Raw genomic sequence first — 11707 nt, forward strand, 5'->3', positions numbered from 1 at the left:
CTGAAGGCGAGACCTCTCTTCTCCAATCATCACTGACTGGAATTGACCCTGGAGAAAGGAGGCAGACCAGCACAGCACCGTGCCGCCCACCCCCAGTCCCCTGAGCCAATCCAGAAGGATACCATGGTTGATGGTATTGAAAGCCGCAGAGAGGTCAAGTAGGGCAAGGATGGATGTATCACCTCCATCCCGCCCACTCCAGAGATCATCAAGAAGTGTGACCATTGCTGTTTCTGTCCAATATCCAGATCGGAATCCAGACTGAAAAGGATCCAGATAATCAGCTTCATCCAAGGTCCTCTGAAGCTGTTGTACAACCAGTTTCTCAACCACCTTACCCAAAAAAGGGAGGTTAGACACTGGATGAAAGTTGTCCAGGATGGTGGGATCTAGTGATGGCTTCTTGAGGAAGGGGCGCACCAGAGCCTCTTTAAGAGGCAATGGAACAACCTGCTCCCTCAAAGAAGAATTAACCACCGCTAGAGCCCACTCATATGACACCCCCTGGGCCGCTTTCACAAGCCAGGAGGGGCATGGATCTAGGGAGCAGGTGGCTATGCTCACAGCTCGAGTGACCCTGTCCAGTTCCTCAGGACCAGGGTTTAAACCGTTCCCAGATAACCAGGCAAGACTCCACCCCAGGCATCTCCTCTGGGCCTGCAACAGAACCAGTGTCCAACTGCAAACAAATCCGAGCAGTTTTATCTGATAGATGGTGAACAAATTCCTCTGCATGCCCCTGGAAAAAGTATTTCGGGCCCCCTTTACCCAAGAGGGCTCATGCCACCCGAAACAGGGCTGCAGGGCAGCAATCTGGATGCAATAAGGGCAGAGAAGTACTGTCACTTCACTGCCCTTACCGCCACAAGGTAGGCCTTAATAGCAGCTCTAATGTGTCTAGTCGAGCTCAGCCTACTTTATATGCAATAGTGAATTTAGTATTCTGTTTAGTGATCTGCTTTTCTCAACATAAGTGTTGCTGACTTTGTTTCTCAATGTTTTCAAGGCCAAATAAAACAAAAAGTATAACTTTTTTCCTCTTAGGTTCTTCATTGGAAGCTGTAACTACCTGTGAATTGTGTAAAGAGAAGTTGCATCTTAATCTTGACAATTTTGATATCCATGAACTCCATAGAGCACATGCAAATGAACAAGTTAGTATATTTTGGCTAATTTGGTAAGTGTCAGTTTAGTGCTTGTGACTCAGGATAGTTTTTTTTTCCCTCCCTGGAAGAAATAATCCTCTGAACAGATTGTTTATGTTGCTTGTATGTCACTCATTCATGCAGTTCTAGATGGTTAACAATATAAACATGTAAAATACCTCAAGAAACCCCATATACATATAACATAAAAATAAAAAATAAGCACCAACAAATACAAGTACCACATGCCAACAATCATACCTCCTGGTTAAAGAGCACTCTCCTCCTCTGCAAGACAGAACAGGATTGATACTGAAGTTCAAAGCTTTCCTGAAGCCTAGGAGGGATGAGGCTGATAGAATTCCCATTGGGAGGGAGTTTCAAAAAGTGGAGGCACTGAGAATGCCTGTATCGTTTGTCCTGTCAGGTGACAATCCCATAGGGACACATTGTGTAAGAAATTGAGCCTATAAGATCTGATTGGACAGGCAAGTAAATATGGGAAAGGTGGTCCCTCGGATAATCAGGTCTGGAGTCATGTATGACTCATTCAACTAGCACTTTGAATTGCATCTAGAAGCTGTCTGGTAACCAGCACAGCTTCCAAAGCAGTGTGGTCACCTAAGAATATGGTGCAATATATGCCTATCACTGCCTGGGCCACTGCATTCTGCATAAGTTGTAACTTCCAGGATTCTTCAAAGTCAGACCCATGTATAGTGCATTATAGTAGTTCAAATGCGAGGTGACTAGGGCATGAGTGGCTATGAGCAGGCTGTCCCAGTCCAGGATTGGTGCACAAGATGTAACTGCAGAAGTCTTCCTAGCCACAGCTGCTACTTGTTCCTGAAGCAAGAGCTGTGAGTCTAGGAAGACTCCCAAATGGCAAAGGAGTATAAACTTGTTTAGAATCAAAGATGGAATTTCCTTGGTATCACTCAGGCCACAAACCCCAAGTCATTCCATCTTGGAGGAGTTCAGTTGAAATCTGTTCATCCCCATCCAGACCCTGATAATCTCCAGGCACTGGGTCAGCACTTCTACTGTATCACCTGTTAGTACCTGGAATGAGATGTATAATTGGGTATCATCAGGATATTGATACCAAACCCATAGATGACCACCCCCAGTGGCTTCATGTAGATGGTAAAAAGGAATGGAGAGAGGGGAAATTCCTGAGGCACTCCTCAAAGTAGAGATCTATGGGTAGACTGCTCCCACCACCACCAGCTGGAACTGGGCCTTCAGGAAAGAGGAGAACCATCCCAAAACAGTGCCTTCTACTTCAGTCCCTTGAAGATGGTGCAGCTGAATACTATGGTCAGTGGTATCAAAAGCTGCTGACAGATCAAGGAAGACAGGAGGGTTGCGCTCCCCCAATCCCAATCTCTCTAAAGATTATCCATAAGGGCAACCAGTGCTGCTTCCATGATATAGCACAGCCTGAATCCCGACTGCCAAGGGTCCAAATAATCTGCTTCTTCTAGGGTATTTTGCAGTTGTAGGTCACCACTTTCTCCACAATCTTTTTAAGACAAGGAAGGTTGGAAACAGGTCTATAATTGTCTACGGTAGTTGGATCAAGTGAAGATTTCTCGAGCAGGGGTGCACACTGCCTCCTTCAGAGGTGACAGAAACATCCCCTCACTCAGATTACTGCGTAATCTGAATTGATCAAGTATTGATTACTGCTCAGATTCAACCTTCTGCCACCTCACAGAAGGCCTTAACTATGAGGACAGAGAACCAATCAACAGGGAAGTAGTGGAACTAAATGCTAAGTGGTCCTATTCACTTACTTGGGACTCAAAAACTCAGAATGATCCCAGATCACTTCACAAGACAAGATCCAGTCAACTCCACTGACAGTGACCAGTTCATCTTGGATCTGAGCAATTTTGTCTGCCAACTGCTGTGGAAATTTCTTCACTGCACCCTTTCAGATGGTCTTAGTGAACATACTTCCCTAAATGAGAATTTATTTCATCTGCCAGGGGGCACTTGGCAGATGAAATAAGGGTGGCAAAATATTTCTCTTTAGTCACTGGAATCGCCACTGTAGGCTCAAGTTTGAGCTCGTATCAGAGTCCAGTCAGATTCAAGACAGGCCTTCCTCCAAGGGCCCTCCAGGTGTCTCCTTTGTTACTTCATTCCTCTGAGCATCAGTAAACCAAGGGGCTGTGGTAGATCTGTGTGCATGGAGAAGTTGCTCTGGAGGAACCCAGTCTAGCTCCAGGTGCCTCTATTTTGTTGAGTAAGTAGAGTCTCAGCCGAGCTGCCTGCCAGATCCTTGGATTTTCATCCCTCTGGTAATTAACAGGATCCATTAGGCACCTTGGGTGGACAGTCTGATCCGTCCTTCAGCATTGGAGAGTTTCATGGCAATCAAAGTGTGATCTATCCATGCCAAGGGTGAAGTACAATGCCCCCCACTTTCAAATCTTGTCATTCCTATCCTGAGACAAAAAACAGATTTAGCCTGGGATCTTGTGTATGTTGCACTCTCAGTAAGGTAGGTCAGGTCCATGGCTGTCATGGCAGATATGAACTCCTGGGCTGCTACACACACTCATACACCCATACAAACACCCTGCCAGGGAAGGTAATTGCCTCTTGGGGAAACTCCACCAGCACCGGAGCAATCAGGTTGATCAGCAGCCCTGGCAGGGATGCTGCTGAACAGCAGGGGGAGCAGCACACAAGCAGCCTACCCGACTGGCCCTCTGGCCCACATGCACAAACAAGGACTCACTTTTGGTTTTCTGTGGAGTAGCACCTCTTGATGCCAACAGAGTCTTGCAGATGACTACCCAAAGCAATCGCTGATGCCAAACTTGAAACTTTCTGTGCCTTTTTGTGTGTGTGAGAGGGAGAGAGTACGAAAGACAGAATCTTATTACTTGGTTGTGCTTTGTTTTGTGTTCTAAAATTCATTTGCCTAGGGTTTTGGAAGAGTTGGAATTCAAAATGATATAAATAGGAAGCTAGAATGAACCTTAGTAACTTATCCCATTTGCTGATGTTATTGAAATAAAGATCCTTGGGATTAAGGAACATGCATACAGTGGGGCAAAAGTATTTAGTCAGCCACCAATTGTGCAAGTTCTTCCACTTAAAAAGATGAGAGAGGCCTGTAATTTTCATCATAGGTATACCTCAACTATGAGAGACAAAATGGGGAAAAAAATCCAGAAAATCACATTGTCTGATTTTTAAAGAATTTATTTGCAAATCATGGTGGAAAATAAGTATTTGGTCAATATCAAAAGTTCATCTCAATACTTTGTTATATATCCTTTGTTGGCAATGACAGAGGTCAAACGTTTTCTGTAAGTCTTCACAAGGTTTTCACACACTGTTGCTGGTATTTTGGCCCATTGCTCCATGCAGATCTCCTCTAGAGCAGTGATGTTTTGGGGCTGTCGCTGGGCAACACGACTTTCAACTCCCTCCAAAGGTTTTCCATGGGGTTGAGATCTGGAGACTGGCTAGGCCACTCCAGGACCTTGAAATGCTTCTTACGAAGCCACTCCTTCGTTGCCCGAGCGGTGTGTTTGGGATCATTGTCATGCTGAAAGACCCAGCCACGTTTCATCTTCAATGCCCTTGCTGATGGAAGGAGGTGTTCACTCAAAATCTCACGATACATGGCTCCATTCATTCTTCCCTTTACATGGATCAGTCATCCTGGTCCCTTTGCAGAAAAACAGCCCCAAAGCATGATGTTTCCACCCCCATGCTTCACAGTAGGTATGGTGTTCTTTGGATGCAACTCAGCATTCTCTCTCCTCCAAACACAACGAGTTGAGTTTAGACCAAAACATTCTACTTTGGTTTCATCTGACCATATGACATTCTCCCAATCCTCTTCTGGATCATCCAATGCTCTCTAGCAAACTTCAGATGGGCCCAGACATGTACTGGCTTAAGCAGGGGGAGACATCTGGCACTGCAGGATTTGAGTCCCTGGCAGCATAGTGTGTTACTGATGGTAGCCTTTGTTACTTTGGTCCCAGCTCTCTGCAGGTCATTCACTAGGTCCCCCCGTGTGGTTCTGGGATTTTTGCTCACCATTCTTGTGATCATTTTGACCCCATGGGCTGAGATCTTGCGTGGAGCCCCAGATCGAGGGAGATTATCAGTGGTCTTGTATGTCTTCCATTGTCTAATTATTGCTCCCACAGTTGATGTCTTCACACCAAGCTGCTTGCCTATTGGAGATTCAGTCTTCCCAGCCTGGTGCAGGTCTACAATTTTGTTTCTGGTGTCCTTCAACAGCTCTTTGGTCTTGGCCATAGTGGAGTTTGGAGTGTGACTGTTTGAGGTTGTGGACAGGTGTCTTTTATACTGATAACAAGGTCAAACAGGTGCCATTACTACAGGTAACGAGTGGAGGACAGAGGAGCCTCTTAAAGAAGTAGTTACAGGTCTGTGAGAGCCAGACATCTTGCTTGTTTGTAGGTGACCAAATACTTATTTTCCACCATGATTTGCAAATAAATTCTTTAAAAATCAGACAATGTGATTTTCTGGATTTTTTCCCCCATTTTGTCTCTCATAGTTGAGGTATACCTATGATGAAAATTACAGGCCTCTCTCATCTTTTTAAGTGGGAGAACTTGCACAATTGGTGGCTGACTAAATACTTTTTTGCCCCACTGTAAATCTGTAGAGATTCTGGGTTTTTGGCAATGACAATTGGTTTTCCCTTCCAAAAGGGACTACAGTGTAATGCACACTTTACTGAATTTGAGTCTGAACTAATGCTCTGCACAGTTGATCACTGGGAAAAAGACTTTATGAGAGGGGGCATCAGTAACTATCCAAGGGTCCTTTTTTGCTGGTTCTCCAGATACTTTCTTTTCCCTCCTACAGTGACCCTGGCAGAGTTTGTCAAAAATAACCTCAGAGGAAACCAGTAGCTGAAAGTTGGGCAAAACCTGAGATCTTTAGAAAAGAAAAGGTGCTGAAAGGCACAAAATACATAGAAGTAGCTAGTGGCCTCATTTGTTAGCAGGAAGTATTAGTAATATCCTATGCTTTTCTTTAGTATTAGAAGTCTTTGTTCTGAACTCTCTATATCTTAATTACCAAAGGATAGGTATTTGTTTTTTCTCATATGCCTAGTGCTAAATAAATGCTGAACAGTATTAATTTTCCAGTATGAATTGTTGAAATGTATCTTCTCAAAGACTTGGTGCTCAGTTTCTGTAACCATTTAAACTTCAATATTAAAGTGTGCGCTTTGAGTATTAACGGCATTCTTTGTTTAGCGACAAGGAGTTTAAAACAGTTGTTATAAATTTTGTGGATCTCAGCCTTCCCTTTATTCAAAATTATTTCTCACAATCGTTACTGGAATGGAGAGCTAGCCAGTAAATTGAGATGAAGAATCATCTGGAAGTGTGTGTCTTGACAGAATTGTTTCTTTAAAAGTTCAAGAACGTTAAGATCTAAGTCTGAAGTAATTGCACCCCTGCATCCCAGGGGAAAATAATCAGTGTAATATAATATTTGTGTATTTTGGAAAGCTTGAATATTTGACTCGATAATGCATTCTCTCTCCAGGCAGACTATGAATTTATCAGTTCTGGGCTTTACCTTGTAGTATTGTTGCATTTGTGTGAACAGCGCTTTTCAGATATGCTGGGAACTACAAGTGAGGCCAACACACGTGTCCGGGTAAGGGGTATAAGTTGTTTCTGTAATAGAATCAGTTTGTTACTATGATTAAAGCACATTTCATCTCTTTCAAATATGACACAGCCAGTACCAAAATAGCCTTGTTTCAAATGAGAGTTTTCTGCCCTTCCTCCTGAAGTTCTGCATGGCTCCCTAAAGACATTCAAGAAGGTCAGGGAGTTATTTTTAACCATTGCAAAGCAGTGAAGGGAATGCAGCCAGAGAGCAGATAGATATATGCTGTGTTGACACCAAAAAGCCTTTCTGCTTTGGGGTTCTTTGAGTCTTTACATAGCTAAGGTAACACCTGGTACCTGCTTAAAAAACATACTGGGATAGGCAACAATGCTAAATATGCTTTGGGTACCTTACTGTAATCCGAATCAACTATTTTACTGGCTGATTTATTGGCCTGCTGAAAATAAAAGAAAGGTTGCCTTCCATTAATTTATTTTAGTTTTTCTTTTCTAAATCCCTCTTCTAAAACGAGAACATCCTAAGAGTTTTTGTTTGTAAGGAAAATCCCCCAATTGTAATTATTTTTGTTGCCTTTCACATTTTCTAGCTCCTGCGTATCTGTTTTGAGCAAATCTTAAATATATTTTAAGAATGCTTAAGAAAAAATGTATGTGGGGATATTCTTTTACTTATATTATTCTTTTTTATAATAATGTATATCCCACTCTGCAACTAAATTGTTAAGCACTTAGTTGTATCTGAAATGATGAAATATGCAAAGGTGGATGTTTTCCTGTATATACTTAATGGAATTTCATCTTCTTTGTAATATGTTTCAGTCTGTTAGAACAGCAGCAATTTAACAGCTTTCTTGAACTCTTGATAATTTAGAGAGTGCCCTTAATATTTAATCAAATTAGATTCAATTATTCAATAGTTCTGTTTTGTAAGGTAGAGGTTTAAATATTAGTATATATTTCAGTGAATAGCAATGATGCTGATCTTGCCCATTCGCCAGCTCAGGCTAAAACTTCCAAGGGAGTTTATATTCAAAACATGCTCAGTTCATGCTCTATTTTTCTCCTACCTTCCAGCAGCACTGACTGTAATTCACTTACCAGCAGACTCACACTTCTTAACAGAAAAAATGTAATAAGTGAACTGCTGGATCACAGCCATTTCCATTATTATATACAGTCTTCTCTCTCTAATCTTTAAGAGGCGCTAAGTGCACTTATGATCCACCAGTTCACATGTTTTTACATAGGACTGTGTTCCTGGAGACAGTAGGGGCTTTTCACTTATAGGTGAGAAATTAGGAATTCTTGAAGGTTTTAATTGTGGTATTGGATTTTTAATGGTATAAAGTCCTGTGGTGATTTGCATCTTTTAAAACTGCCTTTTTGCATTGCTTCTAGTTTATTAATCTTGCAAGAACTCTTCAGGCACACATGGATGATATTGAAAGTAGGTGATTTTACTTCTAAGTTAAAGAACAAAGGGATAAAGTGAAATCTGTTTTTATATGTAATATTGAGTATTTAAATGTCTGAGCTGCTCTGCAGTTTTCAAGTAGAATTGGATTAAATTATAAGGTGCACCTGAAGGACTCAAATCTGGTCCCTGAGGAAACTCAGTCAAAATACTTACTTCAAATTGCCCTGACACATACAGATTGCACTTCATTTTGTGAGAGAAGTTTGAAGGGCAAAACTAAACAAAATCCATCCTAATATGCATATGCTTAACATTTCTCATTGAAAGAAATGAAGTTTATTCACTGAAATCACTAGAACTTGGTTAATTTTGATCAGTGTATACCCTTAAGGAAGACTGGCCTTGCTGACTCAAGCATGTGAATTTAGACTTGCTTTTCAGGTAGACATTGGAATTTTGTTTAGCTGAGAATCTCTTTTAAGAATAGTCTCTAAGCAGAATCTAATTATCTTTTGGGGAATGTGTATTTTTAACAAAACATCTTACTTACGGAGAGGTATCTGTTAGAGGTAGTTCCATTTAAGAGGTGGTTGCTGATATAGCAGTTGTGATGTTTAATAACTCAGGTATCATTACTTGCCAACCCATTTTTCCCCTCCTCTTTAGGTCATGTGCATATTTGATGCCTCTTTCTTGTACATCTCTGTGCTAAGGGCCCCATATACACATTTCTGTCCATTACAAAGGTAGCTTTTGTTAGGGGGATGATAAAAAGAATTAAAATAACACAGAATGTACAGAGTTAAACTACAGTCATTACTAACTTCTGCCCCCTTGAGCCGGAGATACGCAGATAGACAGACAGACCACCTACATCAGTGCCCCCTTTTTTCTCTCCAGTGAGTAGGAGTCCCAGCACTTCTTGATACCAATCAGTGTTGAATTAATCCACACTGCCTGCTCTATTTTTCTTCTGTGGAACCTGGATGAAACCTGGTACAGCAAGAGCCTGGGATTTGTGAGCAAAATTTCTTCTCCAGTAATTGTGGGGAAGCACTTGTATCAGTATCTGTTTTTTAAAGAAGGGTTTGCTAGGTTTTGAAGAGAACATTTATTTCATGATTGTTTCATCGTCTTCTGTGAATGAACACTGTCTATTCTCTTGTAATCTGTGTCCAGTAGTTGCCAAATCATAAGAGGTTTCCTTGGTGAAATATCATTTTCTTGTCCTATTCTTACAGATGTAGGTATTTGAATAATTCAAACCTTGTTTATCTATTTGGTATTATTTACTCTATTTACAAATGTTAGCTTCCTTTTAAGGACATTTGAGAATACCTGGCCATTCATTCGCACTATGTGCATCTGGATTTTTGTTTTAAAAGGGCCTTTACTCTTTAACACAGTTAACTATGTAGTTTAATACTGTAATACTCTTCTGGGAAAAATAACCCATTGTTAGCCTTTCTGGTATTGAAGATGCCTATTAATGTTTATATATTGCCATTCATATATATGTACTTGTAATTTAAAATCAAAGCAGAATCATGCACAATGTGAAACACTTTATTGCACTGGTAAAAATCTGGCCATTTATCATTGTTAACTTGGGTAGCTGTAAAACAAGGAAAAACTGAAGCCATTCCTATATGTCTGCACTTCCTAGCATATGTTAAATTGAAATGATGGGCAGAACATTATTGTGACAGTTGGCAAGTAAGTGTCTAAATATTTTTATAGGGTTATAGTTGCTAGAAGGCATAAAAGAATTTCATTAGTGGGTTCACACTGAGAATTAGCAGTGAGCACTGATGATGTTACCTAGTCAGGTAATGAAATGTCTGCAATCAAACAACCAAGCTTAGAGAACACCAAGGACTCCACATTGAGAATTATTAAAATGGTACCTAAAGATAATTGCTTTAGATGTTTTTACTTAATTTTCTAAAATATAAAAAGATATTTTTTCATTTTATCCTTTTCCTTCCTCAATTTGCTTTTTAAAGAAAGAGTTTTGATTTCCTTTTACATTCATGTGCTTACTAAAAGCAGTATACTATAGCATAAAAGTAAGTAGGTGTATTTTGCCTTTTAGTTTCAGAGATGTTAAGTTAAAGTTGTATGTAGATATTAGTTTAGGGAAGCACTCCATTCTGAAGCACTGATTTCAAAGGCACATAAATGCTTTACAAAATGAGATGCTGTGTCAAATTTAAAATAATGTCCTTGATCTTAGACTTCTAGAAAAATTTCTGATTATATTCTGTACTTCCAGCAGCTTCAGATGATGATGATTCTGAAGATGGTGATCTCGATAGAACCCTTGATGCTGCATAGATGGAAATGGAAGGGCTAAACGCTCAGCTGACACAAGTATCATCAGTGCACATTTATTTAGTAAAAACATGCTGAATCCTATTAGATTTCTGAAGAATTGCTGAGTCAACAGAAAATCTGCTGTTGCACACCAGTATCCATAGATATTGGATATTGCTCATTCAGTCTGCAAGAGTATCTTTCTTCTTTCAGATTGTGACATGTATGCCTTCTTCTAAAAGACATGATTTTTATGTGTAAGGAAGATTTCTTTTTGTATAAACTTCTTACAGAAATCAGTTACAAATTCTGGGAAATGTTTTTCAAGTTTTGCTCTTCTGCTGGTACTAAGTGGAACTATTAAGTGAGTTTGCAAGCCCAAGTCATGGGGAGGGGATAATTCTTTCTTAACTTACCATTTAAAAATATCTACTGGGAAGTCTCATTGTTTTGCTTCCAGTGTTAACAACCTAGATTGAATGAGGGAATGAATGGGTTCTGTGATTAGTGTTAAGTTTCTCTAAGTTCTTCTTGAGGAATGTTTAACTCAAAGCAATAAACTTGCAAGGGGCTACTAATAAGTGTTAATTATGGCTTTTATAAGTATTGATTTCAAAATTGCGGATTATATTTGATAATATGTAGAAGTTCCAGTAAGGAATTGCAGCAGTAAACACAAGCATTTCAGCATTCCTGGAAGGAATAAAACTTACAGTTTAGAATCTTAACCAAGCTATTTATCTGAATGAACATTTTTTAGAACCCACATTCACTGCTAAAGCACTGGTTATCAATGTGTTTTCTAGTGTTGTCACTTGTTTGTTAAATAAAAATTGCAATCCATATGATTTGTGTGCCTCTTTAAAATAAGCTAACATTTAGAGCCTAAGTTATATCCCCATAGGAGTTTTGTCTGGTTTAAGTATGCCAATGCTAATTGGATTTGTTGGAGTGGAGCAGTAATGGGGATAGGTTTCCTGTGTTGCTACTGATATTAAGGCTCATAAAGGTAATGACTCCTTCCAGGTGAGCTCTACTCCTGGTGATTTCATGGATACATCCATACAAGTTTCTTGGCAACCATTCAGAAATGGCTTGCCATTACTTTTTTTCAAGAATGCAATCTCTGAAAATGATCCCTTTACAGAGAGCACTTTTTTCCCATTATA

The 11707-nt window shown here is 40.2% G+C and overlaps 1 protein-coding gene across 6 annotated transcripts in view; it reads left to right on the forward strand.

Annotated features, from left to right (window-relative positions):
- The window catches only part of MARCHF7 (membrane associated ring-CH-type finger 7), a 38066-nt gene extending 26583 nt beyond the window's left edge, over positions 1–11483 (forward strand). For 3 of the 6 annotated variants that reach the window (XM_007423054.4, XM_025163299.2, XM_025163298.2), the window contains 4 exons: positions 1045–1154; positions 6714–6827; positions 8204–8252; positions 10498–11482. In XM_007423054.4, coding sequence (XP_007423116.1) covers positions 1045–1154; positions 6714–6827; positions 8204–8252; positions 10498–10559 — 335 coding nt within the window. In that variant the 3' untranslated portion in view covers positions 10560–11482. Of the gene's footprint in view, positions 1–1044; positions 1155–6713; positions 6828–8203; positions 8253–10497 lie in introns of all 6 variants that reach the window. The other 3 variants (XM_015891574.3, XM_007423053.4, XM_015891575.3) reach the window with 3 other exon arrangements.
- The last annotated feature ends 224 nt before the right edge of the window (positions 11484–11707 follow it).

The sequence above is a fragment of the Python bivittatus genome, unplaced genomic scaffold (assembly GCF_059951505.1).
Source record: "Python bivittatus isolate LINGU-HERP-01145 unplaced genomic scaffold, Pbiv_v1 ctg000480_np1212, whole genome shotgun sequence".
NCBI lineage: Eukaryota > Metazoa > Chordata > Lepidosauria > Squamata > Pythonidae > Python > Python bivittatus.